At 47.4% G+C, this 20261-nt stretch overlaps 3 protein-coding genes across 3 annotated transcripts; 2 read left to right on the forward strand and 1 right to left on the reverse strand.

The window, feature by feature from the left end:
- Nucleotides 1–594: 594 nt before the first annotated feature.
- On the forward strand, nt 595–7326 carry LOC128423423 (lysozyme C-3-like). Its single transcript, XM_053408550.1, has 4 exons — nt 595–795; nt 1107–1268; nt 5604–5682; nt 6978–7326. The coding sequence occupies exons 1-4, from the start codon at nt 660–662 to the stop codon at nt 7042–7044; spliced, it is 444 nt and encodes a 147-aa protein (XP_053264525.1). The 5' UTR covers nt 595–659; the 3' UTR covers nt 7045–7326.
- A 5630-nt stretch (nt 7327–12956) lies between these two features.
- On the reverse strand, nt 12957–17910 carry LOC128423413 (FANCD2 opposite strand protein-like). Its single transcript, XM_053408529.1, has one exon. It carries the CDS (start codon nt 16553–16555, stop codon nt 16034–16036), a length of 522 nt encoding a protein of 173 aa, XP_053264504.1. The 5' UTR covers nt 16556–17910; the 3' UTR covers nt 12957–16033.
- Nucleotides 17911–18305: 395 nt separating this feature from the next.
- MRPL17 (mitochondrial ribosomal protein L17) lies at nt 18306–19846 on the forward strand. Its single transcript, XM_053408115.1, has 3 exons — nt 18306–18533; nt 19170–19238; nt 19324–19846. Exons 1-3 carry the CDS (start codon nt 18360–18362, stop codon nt 19606–19608), a joined length of 528 nt encoding a protein of 175 aa, XP_053264090.1. The 5' UTR covers nt 18306–18359; the 3' UTR covers nt 19609–19846.
- The last annotated feature ends 415 nt before the right edge of the window (nt 19847–20261 follow it).

Raw genomic sequence — 20261 nt, forward strand, 5'->3', positions numbered from 1 at the left:
GCTAAGGGAGCTGGGCATGTTTAGCCTGGAGAAAAGGAGGTTAAGGGGTGATATGATAGCCATGTTCAAATATATAAAAGGATGTCACATAGAGGAGGGAGAAAGGTTGTTTTCTGCTGCTCCAGAGAAGTGGACACGGAGCAATGGTTCCAAACTACAAGAAAGAAGATTCCACCTAAACATTAGGAAGAACTTCCTGACAGTAAGAGCTGTTTGACAGTGGAATTTGCTGCCAAGGAGTGTGGTGGAGTCTCCTTCTTTGGAGGTCTTTAAGCAGAGGCTTGACAACCATATGTCAGGAGTGCTCTGATGGTGTTTCCTGCTTGGCAGGGAGTTGGACTCGATGGCCCTTGTGGTCTCTTCCAACTCTATGATTCTATGATTCTATGATTCTACATGCTGCCTGCTTTAATCTTTTCCGTTGAAAATGTTAAGTGAATGTTGAAATATTTCCTAAGTTGCACACTGTTATCATATATCAAACCAGAATTGCACCATGTGTCTGTTTTTTTGCAGGGGGCGGGGTTCCTATCAATACTTATTCCCCTCCCCCTGTCAGTGTTCTGCTCACCATCTGGACTCCGCCCAAAACATTGGTCTACAAAAGCCACTGGGGAACCCCAGGGAATCCAAGCATCACACTCCAGGGAGCCGCAGAGATGAAGGTTCTGGCCCTCACCCTCTTCTGCCTCCTCCTTGCAGGGAATGAAGCCAAAGTGTATGAGAGATGTGAACTGGCTGCGCGACTGAAACAGGGTGGGATGGATGGATATCGTGGCGTCAGCCTGGCCAACTGTGAGTTTGCTCTTCCTTTCCCTTCATCTTTGCTATTTCTGGTGTTTTGGGGCAAAGCTGAAATGGGGACTTCTTTTCAGGAAAAGGTTCACACACCCTGCTGCCCATCAAAATGTCCCAACTTTCATTCATAGTTTGTGCAAATTTCTATTTAAGACCATGGGGGGGGGGGAGTAGACGTTACAGGCGGCTTCCATAGTGAACATTGAAAGAATGTTTTTAAATTATTCTATTTCTAAGCTTTGACAAAAAAGATTGCACACCGAGCGTATACCCAAATTGTAGTCCTTTTCTTGTTCACTTTGTTCCAGGGCTCTGTGCCGCTTATCATGAAAGCAGATTTAACACAAGAGCCGTGGGGCCACCAAACTCCGACGGCAGCCGTGACTATGGACTCTTTCAGATAAACAGCCGCTGGTGGTGCGACAATGGACATCGCCCAACAGCCAATGGGTGTAGAAGCTCCTGCAATGGTAAGCAACTTGATACTGCAGGGATTGCTAGCTTTGTTGTTGCTTAGTCGTTTAGTTGTGTCCGACTCTTTGTGACCCCCTGGACCAGAGCACGCCAGGCACTCCTGTCTTCCACTGCCTCCCGCAGTTTGGTCAAACTCATGCTGGTAGCTTTGAGAACACTATCCAACCATCTCCTCCTCTGTCGTCCCCTTCTCCTTGTGCCCTCCAACTTTCCCAACATCAGGGTCTTTTCCAGGGAGTCTTCTCTTCTCATGAGGTGGCCAAAGTATTGGAGCCTCAGCTTCAGGATCTGTCCTTCCAGTGAGCACTCAGGGCTGATTTCCTTAAGAATGGATACGTTTGATCTTCTTGCAGTCCATGGGACTGCACCATAATTCAAAAGCATCAATTCTTCGGCGATCAGCCTTCTTGATGATCCAGCTTTCACTTCCATACAACACTACTGGAAAAACCATAGCTTTTACTATACAGACCTTTGTTGGCAAGGTGATGTCTCTACTTTTTAAGATGCTGTCTATGTTTGTCATTGCTTTCCTCCCAAGAAGCAGGCGTCTTTTAATTTCGTGGCTGCTGTCACCATCTGCAGTGATCATGGAGCCCAAAAAAGTAAAATCTCTCACTGCCTCCATTTCTTCCCCTTCTATTTGCCAGGAGGTGATGGGACCAGCGGCCATGATCTTTGTTTTTTTGATGTTGAGCTTCAGACCATATTTTGCGCTCTCCTCTTTCACCCTCAATAAATGGTTCTTTAATTCCTCCTCACTTTCTGCCATCAAGATTGTGTCATCTGCATATCTGAGGTTGTTGATATTTCTTCCGGCAATCTTAATTCCGGCTAGGGATTCATCCAGCCCAGCCTTTCGCATGATGAATTCTGCATATAAGTTAAATAAGCAGGGAGACAATATACAGCCTTGTCGTACTCCTTTCCCAATTTTGAACCAATCAGTTGTTCCAGATCCAGTTCTAACTGTAGCTTCTTGTCCCATGTAGAGATTTCTCAGGAGACAGATGAGGTGATCAGGCACTCCCATTTCTTTAAGAACTTGCCATAGTTTGCTGTGGTCAACACAGTCAAAGGCTTTTGCATAATCAATGAAGCAGAAGTAGATGTCTTTCTGGAACTCTCAAGCTTTCTCCATAATCTAGCGCATGTTTGCAATTTGGTCTCTGGTTCCTCTGCCTCTTCTAAATCCAGCTTGTACTTCTGGGAGTTCTTGGTCCACATACTGCTTGAGCCTACCTTGTAGAATTTTAAGCATAACCTTGCTAGCATGTGAAATGATTGCAATTGTGCGGTAGTTGGAGCATTCTTTGGCACTGCCCTTCTTTGGGATTGGGATGTAGACTGATCTTCTCCAATCCTCTGGCCACTGCTGAGTTTTCCAAACTTGCTGGCATATTGAGTGTAGCACCTTAACAGCATCATCTTTTAAAATTTTAAATAGTTCAGCTGGAATACCATCACTTCCACTGGCCTTGTTATTTGCAGTGCTTTCTAAGGCCCATTTGACTTCACTTTCCAGGATGTCTGGCTCAAGGCCAGCAACCACACTACCTGGGGTGTACGAGACATCCATATCTTTCTGGTATAATTCCTTGGTGTATTCTTGCCACCTCTTCTTGATGTCTTCTGCTTCTGTTAGGTCCTTACCACTTTTGTCCTTTATTATGGTAATCTTTGTACGAAATGTTCCTTTCATATCTCCAATTTTCTTGAACAGATCTCTGGTTTTTCCCATTCTGTTGTTTTCCTCTATTTCTTTGCATTGCTCGTTTAAGAAGGCCTTCTTGTCTCTCCTTGCTATTTTTTGAAATCTGCATTCAATTTCCTGTATCTTTCACTATCTCCCTCACATTTTGCTTGCCTTCTCCCCCCCGCTATTTGTAAGGCCTCGTTGGACAGCCACTTTGCTTTCTTGCCTTTCCTTTTCATTGGGATGGTTTTCGTTGCTGCCTCCTGTATAATGTTGCGAGCCTCCACCCATAGTTCTTCAGGCACTCTGTCCAGCAAATCTAAATCCTTAAACCTGTTCCTCACTTCCACTGTGTATTCATAAGGGATTTGATTTAGATTGTATCTTACCGGCCCAGTGGTTTTTCTTACTTTCTTCAGTTTAAGCTTGAATTTTGCTATAAGAAGCTGATGATCGGAGCCACAGTCAGCTCCAGGTCTTGTTTTTGCTGACTGTATAGAGCTTCTCCATCTTAGGCTGCAGAGAATATAATCAATCTGATTTTGATGCTGCCCATCTGGTGATGTCCATGTGCAGAGTCGTCTCTTGTGTTGTTGGAAAAGCGTGTTTGTGATGACCAGCTTGTTCTCTTGACAGAACTCTATTAGCCTTTGCCCTGCTTCGTTTTGATCTCCAAGGCCAAACTTGCCAGTTGTTCCTTTTATCTTTTGATTCCCTACTAGCTTACACTTCTTTAATTCAGTTCACATTTGAAGGTGAATCTACCTAATTTGCACTTTCTGAAATAATACACGGACAAACACACTGCACATTCTCCGAAACTCACACTTCTAATCTTGCAGTGCACTTCTCAAGCCAACTGCATTGGGCACAGTATGCCTATAAATAGATATATTTACAAAAATTGCATACAAAAGTACATTAGATTACAAAAAACTGCATACAAAGCTGTCATTCAGGAGAATTTCACACTAAAAAACTGCTGAATTTACATGAAGACTTTTTAAAAAAAGAATTCCACAACCTCCATACCTTCACCCCCAGGTGTATCTGTCCAGCTGTCACGACTGTCCTTAGTCAGTGGTCCCCAATGTTTTTGGTATGGTGACCCACAAATCCAAATTTGCAAGACATGGTGACTACAGATTTATTGTCAAATGAATTTTGGACTTCCGGAAATGCTGGTACTAATATCTTAATAAACTTAAAAATGTGTCTCCCACACCTCTCTCTTCCTGTGGCCCCTTCTTTGTTGAATTTGTGATGAACTTTTAATGACACAGTTAATAATAAAAATTGAAACTACATAATGAAATTCAAAATGTTTCACATAGTATAGGTTCCATTTATTTGTTAGAGTTAAAGCCATTGGGGTGAGCATAGGGAAAATTGCAGAGAGTACAGTACAGTCATTGCCGCTTCCCTCACCGCAAACTTCATGTTTATCACGGAAAGCCAGTTGTGCCCTGTTTGTCCTGACTGTGTCACTTAATATTGTTTTTACATGCAAACGTACACACTGGTACTGCTATTGTCCAATAACACCAAGGGAGCACTCCTTGTACCAGGAAAATCTATACAAGGTAGCCGCACGACACTATTGCGTACACACAGAGCACACACATGCCCTCACATATACAGGCCACAGGCATACATGCAAGTTTTGTGTCTCTCGCTCCACCTTATACTGCACAGAGAGACAATCACTCAGATATGCCTCTCTCTCTCTGCTCAGGTGCTTGTCTTCCTCTCTCTCTCATGCACCACATGTGCATGTGTGCATCCCTCTGCCCTCACCAGCAGCGTAGTGTGGGTTGCTGCCCCCCCTCCCTTGGTGGACTGGGCAGTTGGGGCGTGCACCAGGGGTGGCATGCAGAGCCCCCACAGAGGGTGGATGGAGCCCGCTTCCGACAGGCTCTTCAACTGCTGCCTCCATCCACCTGCCCACCAGACCAACCTGCCTGCCAATGTGCCTCAGCTGCCAGGGCTCAGTGCCTGTCGTGGGGATACCTGATTGCACACCCTCAAAAATGTGTGCCAGGGCGATGGGCCCCCTGGCTCCCCCTGGCTCCTACACCTCCCCCTGGCTCCTACACCTCAGCCCTTCACACACACACAGACACACACTGTTCTCCCTCTTTACTCAAATACATATCTTCCCTTCTGAGCACACATACATGTAACCCCTTTTTGCACTTGCACAAAACAACACTTGCAGGCTGTGACCCACAGGCTGGGAAACAATGCCCTAGGCCATGAGCTCTCACTAGGCCATGCTCTGCCCCACTGCCTCTGCTCTGTATCCTCCTGCTTTTACTGGGTTGCAATGTGTCCTGGAACTGTGACCTTGCTTGTCTGGATGGAGGATGAGATGGGCCATTTTTAAAGAACTGATTTCTTTCTCTGGCTAGAATGCAGCTGACTTGAAGGGATCCCCCGCTTGGTGCTATAATGATTGAATGCCAGCTCAAGGGGGAAATGCTTTAAGTGTTCCCCAAAAGTTGGATGGACCTCTAGGAAAAGGTTTTCCACAGTTCAGAGACAGCCCCTGCAACCTTGGGGGTGTTTGTATTCTGGGGTTTGCATTTTAGGAATCCCCAGTAACCTCCTTTGCTTTCTGACAAATCTTTGCCAGCGTTCTTAAATGATGACATCACAAATGATATTAACTGTGCCAAGAGGATTGTCCGTGACCCCCAAGGGATGAACGCCTGGTAAGTTCTAATATCTCAGTGCTTGGAACATTTAATACCTGCCAAGTTTTCAGTTCACATAACTATGTAGAGGAAGGTGGTTTCACTTGACTGTTGTATAGCTGGCAGCTAAAGATCCTTCCCCAACAGGCACTGACAAGGGCTAAAGATGCTTCCTTAAATGTACAGCCAGTAGTGCCCTCACTGCTCTGGGACCCTGCTGCCCTTCTCCACTTCCTCTGAGTAACTGGCAGCATCACACAGTGCTGGGAAGCCAGGAAAAGACCGCAGCCCCACCCGCATCACAAAGCCAGCCACCACTGTGTGCAGCAAACACTTGGTAGCTGTCTTGGTGGGGATTTAAGGAAATTGTTTGGCAACTGAGCCAATGTGGAGTAGTGGTAAGAGAGGACCTTGGAGACCAGAGATCAAATCCTGACTCAGCCAGGAAGTTCACAGGTTGACATTGAGTCAGTCACTGTCTCACAACCCAGCCTACAGTGTTTTTCTAAGGGGAAGAACCATGTATGCCACCTTGAGCTCCTTGGAGAAAAGGTGGGGTATAAATGTAGTAATAAATAAATTGGAATGCAGGAAAGGAGGAGACAGTCTGAGTTCTGTCATGGGCTAGAGCGAAGTCCTGGGGCAGATGGTTCACTTCCCAAGTTTGCTTGGAGGTCTTTCACAGAAGGCTATCAATGCTTAGCAGCCACAATGACTCTGTTCCACCTCCATTGTTAGGCACAATATGCCTCTGAATGTGCTTTTCACTCACTGGATCATCACCTTGTTGTGGTGTGTGGGCTTGCACATTCCTATGACCCTTGGGAGCGAGGCAATCGGGAGTCTCGTACTCCCAGCAGGGTCCCCCAAGGCGGTAGGGTCAAAGGGGAGGAGCTAGACAAAGAATGATCCAAGAAGTCCTCAGTGGCAGGACAGTGAAATCTGGAAGCCCCTAGTCATGAACCAGCACATGGGAGGTGGATACAGATTCAGTTGCTCAGACTCAAGGAATGAGGCAGTTGAGCAGCTCGACAGCTGTATCCATGACTGAGCAGTAAAGTTCCATGGGATGGGATGGGAAGCAAAATTTTGCTAGAAGGGCATCATGGGCTGTTAGTAGGTAGACTTCCTGTTGACCACCAAAACTGATCATCAGCATGAACAGAAAGAATGACCCTGCAGCTGACACAAATGCCTCACTTGGAAATGTTGTGGAGCTTTTAAAGAAGATCCACCTCACTTGTAGTTAGTTATACAAGCAACAGTCATGTGGCTTCCCTTGCTTCATTTTTTGCTCTTATTCTGACTTTTAGGGTTGCTTGGAGGAATCATTGCAAAGGAAAAGATCTCTCTGGGTGGACAAGAGGTTGCAGACTCTGAGTTCCATGGTCCTGAATGAATTCCAGCATTTCTCTTGAGATCCCCTTTGATGAAACATCTACCTATTGCCATATAATCAAAATCCAGCTGCTTCTTTCTGGGCTAGCATTTGCATGTTGTGCCCCACCCTGGAAATGGCCCTCTTTCTATATGAATGAGGGAAAGTGATTATTATTTTTAAGTGTGTCTGGGGTGGTGAGTCATCTTGCTTTGGACTGAGAGCTTCTCTGCTTGAAAATCTTCAATAAATTGAGCATAAACAAAACTCTTTTCTTGCTTGATTGGTAAATAGAAATAACAGAATTAGGTTAAGCATCATCGTCTCATCATAATTTGCAGGGAGGTGCAGAGGCATATCTAGGTCCCTTGCACCCCGGCAAGGAGCTGTATGGGCACACACACCCCAGAAAAATCACTTCTCGCACATGTGATCTTGCTGCGACAGCAGCAACGCACTGCCACTGTAGCAGGAACCCCCCACCCCAATCATTCTGTTTGTACAAACTTCACACACTCACACACTACATACGCCACATTTCTGTTATAAATTCATAGAAAATCAACCATACATCGGATTTGCACTGTTCCATTTTATTTTACTCCATATGACAAGAACTATCAAAGGGGGGTGCCTTGGTCCTGGTCAGCCATAATCCCTTCACCGTCTCAGCACATCCACAGGAGCCCTGCCCAGTTGCTATGCCAACCCTGATGATCCCAGACAGAAGACAATCAAGATCACAAAGAACTTGCATATGGGAGTGGATTCAGCATGGACTGAAACAATGGACAATGATCAGATCTTCCCTCTGGGGGCAGGAAACTGCAAACTCCCCTTTGTCTCCTGGAAGTGACTCATGGGGAGGGGGGAAAGGAGGAACTAGCCAGGTGACAAGACACTCAGGTTACCACCAACTCCTCCCTCAACCCCTCCTTTCTGTAATGTATGCATGATGTTTCTGGGGGTGGGCTTGACCTAGAGGAGGGGAATTTCAAAAAGTTTTTATAAGACCTTGCACACTATTTTTCGGGGTCTTTCCTCTCTCTTGCAAGTGAGGGGAACACCCTGTTGCAACAGTTCAATAAAGGCCAAGCCTACAGGCTGCTGTTTTGCTCCAAGTTATCCTGGTTGGTGTCTTTACTTTTTGTCCAAAGGAGCCCTCGGATATTTCCGGCAACACCACACACATACACATCATAATTTCCCGCAGTCTACCTTCATACTTCCTTGCCATCTCTCCCACCACTCAGCTCCCAGCTCTTGTCTAAACTCATAACCTTATACAGATAGTGACAGATTTCTGGGGTGACTTACAAATGTCAGATAGATTGGAAAATGGGCCCCAAGTTTGCAGTGAATTTAAAATCGGAACACACCCTATAATATTCCCATTACTTCCTAACTGACTTTCTCCTGCTTATAACTTCTGGTACATCCTATTATTATGAAGTTTTCCAGGCATTCTATTAACCCTCCGAAGGACCAGAATTGCCTTTATTTGGACTGGGTCTGCAGTGCTGAGGAAGAGCCCTTTCTCCCTACATCAGGAGCAACTGCCTTCCTGAAGCTGTCAGCTGAGGGGGAAACTCAAACGTCAAGATAGCTATATCAAGCAACACACGTCTCTCCTCTTAAGTTGAGGGGTACTGCTGGGTTTAAGCAGGGTTGGGCAATGGGGTTCAGGGGCATGATGGATGAGAGAGAGGGAATGACACATCAGACATGAAACCTAAAACAGGATGTAAGTAGGAGCCCAGGGCCCTTCTGGTCCCATGTCTTTGTGCTTGAGCTTTAAAAATGGGGAAGTTCTAGCTTTGCAAACAGTTTTTGGAAATATTCCTTATTTCCCCAATTGCTCAACTGTTTAAGCAATGCTATCAGTTCCTCATTGCTGGTGGCCAGAAAATATACAGAACATTTCTTCTCTTTTTTTGGCTTAAGGGAACTTCCAGTAAAACACTTTAAAAACAACAACACAGTATTGCCCCTTAGCTGGACAGAGAGCATGGAGAGAGAGAGAATCTCTATAGACCACAGCAAGTACCCTTCCCTGAACCCCAAGTCTGCCCTGATGCTGCACCAAGTACCCAGGTGGGCACAGTTGAGCGAGACCAACTCCACCCTGCTCATCCACCCAGGTCTCAGTGACACAGGCCAGATCAACATCCTCATCTATAATCAGATCATGGGTGAGGGAGATCTTATGTATTTCCTGTTTTAATATTACGATTTTATCCTGTGAAGCGCCCCGAGACCTGCTGGTATAGGGTGGTATACCTTGTATTATTATTATTTAAATCTTATTCTGAGCTGCCCTGGCATTCAACAATAGTCACAGACCTGAGGGCTGGCTGATAGGACCAGCACAATTCCCCAGGTTGGAGGAGGGGCTGGCACGTGTGCCCCTTACCTGGCCTGCCCCCCTCCATACCTCTCCCTACCCTAAACCACTGCAATTGAGGGGCCCTGCTCCTCTCCTCTCCTCCGAGGCACATCCCCCAAAGAGCCTTTATAAAACAGGTTGAAAACAGTTGAAAACAATTTAAAATTATTAAAACGCTAAAGGCCATTTAAAACACTCTAAGCAGTTGGGGCCACAGCAGCAACCAAAGCCAACAAAGCTCAGCCCAAGGCCCATCTGGCCCTCCTTTTTCCTTTTTTTTTGTAAAAAAAAAATTATTCATTTTCCAATAAAGAGGGAAAAAACATTCATATTAATAACAAATCAAGCCAAATCTTACCACATTCAAAAACAAAAAACAATACAGAGTCCGAATTATTTAATTTCAATGGGACTTCCCATGTTCTGGATTTCAAGAGCTAAATATCCATCCTTTATCTTTCTGCTATCTTCTTTGTTACTTCAAAATTTTCCAATCCTGATATTGACAATCTCCTCTCTCGATCAGTCAGTCGCTGGTATAACTCTCAATCTTGTTTTATTTAACCGTTCCTTATTTCTATAATCATGCAGGGGCTTTTTCCACATTGTTCAGTCCTAATATTTTGAAGCACAGACTTCCTTCAAGGACCCCTCCTTTTTCTGCTGATTGTTGCTCTAATAGGCTCTGAGCTTCCATCCAAGGTTGAAATTAATTAATGACTTTGCACTGTCTTTGATCTTTCCAAACCAGCCGATATTTCAAATGTACTGTACGGGAGTACTTGGCAATCAGTAAGTTACACAAAGATTGTTTCGGTTTCCGCATAAAAACCCAGGCCAGCTCTCTGGGGCCCTCGGACAGCTGGCAGGCACCCAGAGTTTACCATCACTCTCTTTTCAAACTGTATGCCATAATATTCCATGCAAGTACACCCCTTTTGTAATTCCAATAAAAAAAATATCCAATCTCTCCCCATTAAAGGAGACTTTTTCTGATCATATCCTTTTTCTTTCTGCGTCAGAGCGTCTACCGTTGCCATCTTCCCTCCTCAGCCCGAGCTGACCTGATCATATCTGATCTTACTCTGCCAGTTTTGATCAGGGGGCTCTGCTGAGGACTGTGATGATGCCAATACGTCCAATTATTTTACGCCTCCTGCGATCCTTTGGGTAATTAATTCTTTCTTGGTGACGTTCACCAAATCATGAAATAGCAGATATAACGAATACAAAAACACAGCAGCCTCTCACCTCATTCACCAAGACAAGATAGGAGTCTTTTTGAAGTCCAAAACTTGGCCTCCAGTGACTGTGTAGTTTAGCAGATTTTTCTTTTAACTCTTTCTGTCCAGAACACGCCTGTTTGTTTCTTTTTTTTTGCCAAATCTTTTTAATTTTAGGAGACAGGGGCTTCCGGCTGACGAGACTAACTTTGGAGAGTTGCCAAATTTGCGCCTTGGACATCTTCCAGCTTCCGGCGATGAAATATGGCAGCCTCCCAAGAGATCGAACAGCCAGTTATGCCAGTAATTCAGGTTTAAATGAGGGTAATTAACCCTGTTCACACACACACCCCAGGGCAGGAGGGGCTGTGCCACCCGCAGATCATGCGTTATCTGCGCTCTGCAACAAGACATGGAGGCAGGGACTCCGGATGATGTCCATGGCCCTCCTATTTCCAAGGCTGCAGTCAATCAGTCAGCCTGTTGGCCAGGACCCACCCAGTAGAAGAAGCCTGCCTGCCAATCAGAGGGAAGGTCCTGCTAGCCCCACAGCAGAGGGTGTTCTGTGCTGGGCAGTCACCCAGCACACCTACTACTTGCTTCAAACATAGCCAGAGGAACCTTTTAAAATTATTTTTAATCTCTCTTACAAGTTTGAGCTCATTCTGAGCTTTGGCCAGCCTGACTTTCCCCCTGCAACTGTTGACTACTCGTGTATACTCTTCCTTAGTGATTTCCCCTTTCTTCCATTTCTTATACATGCCCTTCTTAACTCTCAGCTCATCTGTAAGCTTCTTATGCAGCCAAAATGGTTTCCTTAGATACCTCCCATTTTTCTTTCTTGTTGGAATTGTCTGCATTTGTGCCATCAATATTTCAGCTTTAAGAAACTCCCCTTCATCTTCGACTCCCTTCTCTTTGAGTATTTCTGACTATGGAATCTCACTCAAAAGTTCCTTAAGTTTTCTTAAATTCCAGAGTGCATGTCAGACCACACCCAGCTTTCCCTTCCTTCTATATCATGAAACCCAAGAGGACATGATCGCTTCTCCCAAGGTTCCCAGTACTTCCATTTCATCCATCAGTTCCTCTTTGTTGGTGAGGACCAGGTCCAATATAGATGATCCCCTTGTTGCTTCTTCCACCTTCTGGGAAATGAAATTGTCAGTGAAGCAATGGAGGAATTACAGATTACCGAACATTCAAAAGGGAAAGGTATTGTAATCATGCGGGCTTCAATTTCCCCGATATCAGTTGGGACTCAAACCTGGATGAGCAATTGAGAGGATGCTCATCCAATTTGCAGCTGACACCAAACTGGGAGAGGGAGCTAATGCTGCAGAATAAAGAATCAGAATTCAAAATGACCATAACAGATTGAAGAATTTGGCACAAGCTAACAAAATGAGTTTCAATAGGGACAAATGTCAGTTTCTGCACTTAGGCAGGAAGAACCAGATGCACAAATATAGGATGGGTAACACCTGGCTTACTTGCAGTACATGTGAAAAGGATCTAAGGGTTTTGGTGGACCACAAGTTTAACGAGTCAACAGTGTGATGCAGCAGCAAAAAAAGCTAATGCTCCAGGAAGAACAATTCTTCCATTAGTGAAATAGATGTTGGTACAGCAATAAAAATTTCCCCTCTTCCCAATTCTGTTCATGAGGGTAGGGGAGACCCCAAAATCTGTTTCTAATGGGCATGGGGGTGAGTTTGCACAAGCTTAAATCCCCGTACTGACAGCATTACTTGGTACTGGACCAAGTACAACCCATTTTTGACTCCCCCTGTGGTTCTTTCTGTTTCCCATTGCCATCATTCAGCTGCACTCATATTTCCAGACTGCTTGCCCATGTGCTCCCCTTGTCATGGATTGGGCTGAAGAACGGTGCACACAGTAGTAATTTGCATGCAGAGCTCCTCCTGCTGGCCAGGGATATTCCTACCTGCACATGGCAATGCCCACCTTGCCCCCAAACCCATCCAAGGAGTACAGAAGCATTTCTTGCTCATCACTCCTTTGTGGAGAATTTTTGTTTTGTTTTGAAGTTGCTACACAGAAATTTGACAGAAATTTTGACCAAACTGCGGGAGGCAGTGGAAGACAGAAGTGCCTGGCGTGCTCTGCTCCAGGGGGTCACGAAGAGTCGGACACGACTAAACGACAAACAACAAACAACAACACAGAAATTTGGTGGTTGTGAGTGAGTCCCTCTCTCTGTGAGCCTCAGCTTCCCTTAGGTCTCAACCTGTGTAAGTAAAACCTTTGCCTCACAGAAGAGTTGACCACAAAGACACCAAGCAAAAACGCAAACCATTTATTGGAGTGTGTCATGCAAAAGGTTTCCAGTCAAAAACGGTATATTACAAATCACTGAAAAAGACAGAATTTGACATGCATATCCATAATGCAAAAGTCTAGATCACAGTTTGCTCCAAAGGGTGGATAAGTTTGTTTTATTCATGCAATGCCTGTAAGCTGCACACAATCAACAGCTTTTCCCTTTAAGCGCGGCTGTTTCAATATGCATTTTAAGTTTCCCAGTCTTCAGTAGGAAGTTCCTCTTCTCCCCCACAATTCCTCACTTGATCCCCACCTAGTATGCCAGTTGCTATAGTGAGTGCGTTGTGAAAATGGATGTACAGATGACACATGATATACTGGATAACAACCTTATCGCAAGTGATGTATGGTACATGTTTGCCTGTGATGTGACCAGCTCAATGAAAACTGATGACTGAGAACTTGCAGCCAAGAAATTCCTGGGGGAGACTCCGCAAAAACACTCACACAAAAGCTGTGTCTGAAAGGCTGGTGGCAGCGTTGGTCAATGAACACCACCAGGTACCTCCCCCTTCCTTCTATTCAGTGGGTGGGTGGGTGGGCTTCACAGAAAAACTCCTTTGCATGGTGATCCAGATGCAAACTGTTATCCTTGGTATAAGGCAAGAAATACACAGGAGATTTTCAAGTTCAGGCAGGAGTATAGCGGGTGCTGTCTTAGAGCACTTACTGGTTCCCTGTATTTTGATCTCAGGTGCATCCAGTAAAGGGATCTGTGCTTCTCTCTCCAGGATCCCCTTTGTCCCCACTTTTACAGAAGCCACCTCTAAACCAACCTTCATAAAGAGGCCAAGGGATCTCTGGAGGCCTCTAACACTGTCACTAGCCCCTTGAGGCAACACTAAACCCTGAAAAGACAGAGCTGCACATTTTAAATCATCTAGAAGAGCTGGCTCAAACAGCAGACTCCACTGTATGATGCCCAGCACATCACGCACCAAACCAGCATCCCTCTGACTCCACAGCACTGTCCAGAAACCACCTCCAACCAACAGTCCTCTGCCATCCTCCTTGGTAAGTTATCATCTAGCTGTCAATCATGATTGCCCTGGTTTTCAAAAGCATGAAGCAAGGCACATACCTACAAACATTGTCCCTCACTTCTAACCCCAGTGGACCTCCATGGCAGAGGTGGCTGCAAGGGCGTGTTCTACAATATCAGATTCTCTAGTGTTGTTCTATCTGGACCTATAGGGTGGGATTCAACTGACGAGTCCTGTCAGTGGAAGCCCGATGCAAAGATTTCCACTTGTGCAATGGAGCGTTCTACTCTCCCTCCACCTCACGTGCCCTTCCCCTACATTCACCCACCAGTTTCCCAGCATAGCTCAGCTTTTAACTTCCAAGCACATAGAGCCAATGGCTTTCTCCTCAGCAACTGAATAATTGCAATTCCCATGTGGATTAGAATCCTACAAAAGTGAGCAATAACTACATTAGCTGTAATTCAGAATTCAAAAGCCCCATTCCCATTAGACATGTGGCATTAACATCCCATTTCCCCATTCCAAATGGGCAAGGATCCTGGCATATCCATAATGGTATGCTGCTTATCCAGCAGGATGGAGGCCTGGGGGGTCTTGGGCAGTCTTAGGTAGCAGGCTGGCCTATGGCAGGGAGGGAGGATTAATGCCCACCAGTCGCCACCCTCCACAGAGGGGCTCTTGCTGCCAGATAGCAACCAACCCCAGAACAGCTCATTCCTCTAACTGCATCTCAGTCACCCACTCTGAGTGCTTAAAGAGTTCCAAGTCCAGAGCGTAGATCTGGCAGAGGGCATCACTGAATTTGGACAAGCAGCTTTAGGAATTGAAGGGGGCTAATGTAGCCCCAGATGCTGAAACAAGAACCCAGCCACAGTCCAAACTTTTGTCCTAAATAAACCAGCACCAATCCCCTGAGTACTCTAACTGCAGGGAAGGGGGGGATATCTCCAGGTGGTAGCCCCTTGCCAACTTTCAAAAGGGCTCAAGCACCTCTCCCTGACTGATTGGAGGGGCTTGTGAGTAGCTGGGTAAGTGCCACTGGTCAATCAAGGCCCACTTGAGCCACAACCTTAGACCTCCATTTGTGGGGCTTTTGTTATTCCATCCTTGCTGTGTTATGTGGGGGTAACTGGGGGACGGTCTAGTGCTCCTAGTTATACATAAATTATCTAGAGGAAGACTGAGTTGGCAAAACTGGCAGATGACACAGGGGATAATTCACCATCAAAATATTTCTGCACTTGATTAGCTGAGGAAGATTGGCAGATGAGTTTTCGTAGCCAAAGTTTATATATATCTATCTATATATGCTCTAAAAACTCCTCCACCTGGCAATCCACAAACATGTCTGTGTGGTCTTCAGTTCCACATATTATCCTTTGTTGGCTAATGAATATTTGAACTAATTTTACAATTGTTTTTCATGTTCATTCAGTAGAGCAGAATGTTTCTCCAGTGCTGAAAATTTAAAGTCTCTCTGCTTCACAAATAGGTTTCCGCTTCCATTTTAAAATATTTTCCCTACAGGCTCCATTTAGCACATTGAAAACAAGAGGTTGGCAGCTTTGGGGGAAATAATCTCCTTTACTCCTAAGGATGTACAAATTATATTTAACCTACATATCTCTGAATATCATAAATCAATGAGGAAGAGGGAAAATTCAAGTTAGATCCAAGTTCCACTGCTCTTGAACTTTTTATTTTTATACTCTTCTGGTATCTGACCTGCTCCTTCCATTGAAGAGCCACTCATATTGCAAGGGTGATAGCTTCAGAGTTTCTATAGAACCCTTTGTCTGTTCTTCTTTGTGGGGGATCAAAGGCCATATGGTGGACTCTGCAAACTGAGAAGTGTGTCCCTCCATGGACTGACACCTAATAGTCTGACACTGGTAACTAAGTTTTGTCTCTCAATGGGAGGAACATGACTGAGAAATAGAGGCTGCTGGTTCTTTGGGGAGCAAGGAAATAGGGCAGCCTGCTGCGGCACATGTACAGGGATTTGCTAAGGTGCCACGTAGCCATGACCCTTCTTAGTCAGGAAAGTTTCTCAGCGGGAATGTTGCAGGGCAAAAGCACATTTCTTGTAGACAGCATAGAGAAGAAGGATGGCTCGCAGCATCTGTCGGCACATGGCCATAGCCACGCGCACTTGTGGCTCCTGGAGTCCACGGGGCCAGCGCTGGTGGGGACTTATGACTTGACTGAAGGCCGAGGGCTCAGAAACCCTGAGAGAGCCAGTCCAGCGTGGGGGCTGTGCTGTCACGAGGTGTCCAAAGACAGAGTCAAGCCCCGAGAGGCGTACGACCTGTGGCCTGTGCACACTGCTGGAGCGCCCCCTTGTCTCTCCTGCGGCTCCAGGAGGTTGCAGCTGCCCTGCCCCCGTCTTTGCACCAGGCTCTAACACCAGGCTAAGTCCCTGGAAGCAAAGCTGCACTTCCAGGTCAGCTGCTGCTGGGCTCTGCCCACTTCGGAAGGGGTGCTTGGTGCCAACAGACCGGGCACCCCTCAGCCATTGCAGGGACTCATCAAGAGGAGACCAGGGTGCCCAAAGCTGGTACCCACCAGCCATGGTCAGTGCCAGCAGGCGTCCATCCCTCTGTACTGCCCAGGTTCCAGGTGCATCTTTCCTCTACCCAGCGTCCTTGGTAACCTATTGTGAGCACAGCCAACCTAGAACTCTCCAACCAAGGCAACGTTCCAGAACCTCCGCATTCCCCAGGACGATGTTTCCTGCAGGAGCTGTGTGTCCGTTATAAGAAATTGTCTTCAGCCAAATGAAAATAGGTATAATAATTGATACTTATGTATAAAGTTACTTTATCCTTTCCCAGCAGCGAAAGAGCTCTGACGGCTACACAGCGCCATCTACTGTATCTATAATGAATAACACCAATTCACAATGTCAATCCACTCCATTCAGTGAATGAGGGCTCATTCATAAAAGCTGTCAAATGGTGTTTCCCCCACACACATTGCATGATGCCCTTCCGTGATCTACATAGTACGTATATAAGTCAAAAAACCGGGTACAGGTAAAACAATAAAGTTTATTATTTACACAAGAAATAAGATGATAATTTAAGTCTATACATTCCATATAGCTTTGCTTCCATATACTCTGGTTGGCCTCTGCTGCTTCTCTCAAACCAACAGAGACCTTCCCAAGGGGCTCTATACGGGACCCCAGAAATGAGATTATTTTTTTCTTACAACACGTCTATAGTCTTCTCTCACACATTCACAGAAACACTGAATCAATTGTAGAGTTGGAAGGGACCCCCGGGATCACCTAGTCCAGCCCCCTGCAATGCAGGAATCATAACTAAAGCATCCCTGACAGGGGGCCGACTGACCTCCGCTTAAAACCTCAAAGGTAGTGAGAGTCAAAATAGGATGGTAGGCAGCATAAGTGAACAGAGTCAAATCTCTCGAAAATGCTTTGATAATTGTCCAAACCACAGCAGAAATGTGTGCCGCTGGCATAGGCATTGTTGTTGAGTCGTTTAGTCGTGTCCGCCTCTTCGTGACCCCCTGGACCAGAGCACGCCAGGCACTCCTGTCTTCCACTGCCTCCTGCAGTTTGGTCAAACTCATGCTGGTAGCTTCGAGAACACTGTCCCACCATCTCGTCCTCTGTCGTCCCCTTCTCCTTGCACTCTCCATCTTTCCCAACATCAGGGTCTTTTCCAGGGAGTCTTCTCTTCTCATGAGGTGGCCAAAGTCTTGGAGCCTCAGCTTCAGGATCTGTCCTTCCAGGGAGCACTCAGGCCTGATTTCCTTCCGAATGGAGAGGTTGGATCTTCTTGCAGTCCATGGGACTCTCCAGAGTCTCCTCCAGCACCAGAATTCAAAAGTATCCATTCTTCAGCGATCAGCCTTCTTTATGGTCCAGCTCTCACTTCCATACATCACTACTGGGAAAACCAGAGCTTGAACTTTGTTGGCAAGGTGCTGTCTCTGCTTTTTGGCTTGGGCATAGCCAGGATTTATTCTGGAGGGGAACAGGCACTGCACTGGGGGCTCCAGAATCGAGTTCCTGCATCGCAACTGGTCGGGTATTCTCATGCATTTGCCCGCCTGCTTGACCAGCAGAATCCTCAAAGCAGCCCGGGAAGCCGGCGGCGCCCTTTCCCCGTCGGGGCGAAGGAGGCGGGCGGCGGCCCGGGCGAGGCAGCACCGCCTCTTCCTCTCGCCGCGCCGCCTCGCTGAACCTGTGGAGCCGGCGGCCTCGAGCCCTGACGTCACGAGGCGGGACTTCCGCCGCCGCGAACACCGGCCAATGACAGCGAGGCCGGGCGGGGTCCGCCTCCCTCTCGCCCGCGGGCCACGTGACCGAGGGCGCTTCCGGCGTGGGCGCGCTCGGTGGCTCCGCGATGCGTCTCTCGGCCTCGGCGTGGATCAAGCATGGGCGCGTCTACCGGCGCCTCGGCCTCGGGCCCCGCTCGCGCCTCGACCTGCTGCGGAACCTGGTCACGGCCCTGGTGCGCCACGAGCGGATCGAGGCCCCTCGCGGGCGCGCCGACGAGATGCGCTTCTACGCCGAACACGTGAGAGGGGCGGGCGGGAGCGGTGCACGTCTGAACGCGAGAGCCTCGTAGACACGCCTCCAGGCGGGCGGGCAGGCGCGCAGCAGGGAAATGCCCGTGAAATGCCCTCCGCGTGCGCGCGGCCGTGAAAAAGCAAAGCCCTTCCTGGGGATCGTTAGCAAAATGAAACTGCCATGAGGCAAACCTCTGGCGCGGCCGCATCCTCAAAAGGGTTATTGCCGAGTTAGGAAAGGGCTAAAGGATCAAGGGGGTGGAGGGACTTGCCTATGAGGAAAGGGGGCAGTCCAACTTGTGGGCGTCCAGTGAAGCTGCATGTTGGGAGATTCAGGGCAGGTGTACATCTCGACCTTGGAACTCCCTGCCACAGGAGGCAGGACTAGACAAAGTACCCCATAGCTCCTAGCCAGGATGGCTCTGCTGTTCCTCCACAGCTGGAGGCAGCAATGCTTGTGAATACCGGCTGCTGGAAACCACGTGAGGGGAGCGTTGCTGTTGTGGTCGAATCCTGCTTGCAGGTTTCCCATTGGGGGCACCTGGTTTGCCACTGTGAGAACAGGAGGCTGGACTACATGAACCCTCTTTGGCCGGATCTAGTAGGCTGTTCTTGACATCCTCTTCTCTCTCTCCTCCCTTCAGCTGATCAACTATGCCAAGCGTGGGGACACGGACCCCCAAGCAATGCGCATGGCCGACTTCTGGTTGACGGTGAGGCTGCATCCCTTCTGGGGGGGAGGGTCTCCTGCCAACTCTGCCCCCACTGAGCCCCCCTCTTTTGCCTCCCCCACCCCAGGAGAAGGATCTCCTGCACAAGCTCTTCAAGGTGCTGGCTCCTCGCTTCCAGGCACACTCCAGCAACTACACACGCCTGCTGCGGATCCCCAACCGGGAGAACCTGGACCGTGCTGAGATGGCCGTCATTGAGTACAAGGGGAACCCGTTCCCGCCCCTCCTGCGCCCAAAGCGGGACAGCGAGAAGACGCTGGTGAATCAGCTGCTGAAGGGCTTCCGGGAGGATGCACTGAGGGTGGCAGAAGCTCCACTCCAGGGGAGCCCATCTGAGGGCACGGCAGTGTAGACAGAAGGACAGACACCACTTCCTCCCCTTCTCCTGTCACTTGGAAGCCTGCCTACGACCTCACCTTGATGTTGGGGAGAGGAGCTGCATTTCTTTGGGTTTTTTGAGACCACCTCCCTGCTTTCATCTACTTTGCTATGCAGGTTACTAGTTTTCTCTTGGGACTGGAAACTTGAAAAAAGAGAAGCTCTCTTACCTTCATGCACACAGAAATAAACGACAGCAGCCGTGGGGCAAATGCCTTGGTTTCTCTGAATTCTCTTTGTGCTGCTTGCAGCCGAGTGATGGTGCTTGGTGACATATGTGGCCTGCAGTGGCACCAGCGGAGCCAGGAGCAGGTGACTTACTAGGACTAGGTGGTTAAGTTGGGGAGGGAGAAAACCTTATGCTGGAGTGCTCTTGCAATTTAAGACAGCCATTCTCAAACTTGTGTCCCCAGATGTTGTTGAACCACAACTGCCATAATCACTATTTAGCAGAACCAGTGGTCAGGGATGACGGGAGTTATAGTGCAACATCTGGGGACACAAGCTTGAGAAAGGCTGCTTTAGGAACACAAAAGCGCCACCTAGCAACTGGAGCCACTGTTTGAAAACCAACCTTTGCATTTAACTAGTAACTTCCACTGGATCATTTCTGTAAATCCCAGATCT

This window comes from Podarcis raffonei, chromosome 11, assembly GCF_027172205.1.
Source record: "Podarcis raffonei isolate rPodRaf1 chromosome 11, rPodRaf1.pri, whole genome shotgun sequence".
NCBI lineage: Eukaryota > Metazoa > Chordata > Lepidosauria > Squamata > Lacertidae > Podarcis > Podarcis raffonei.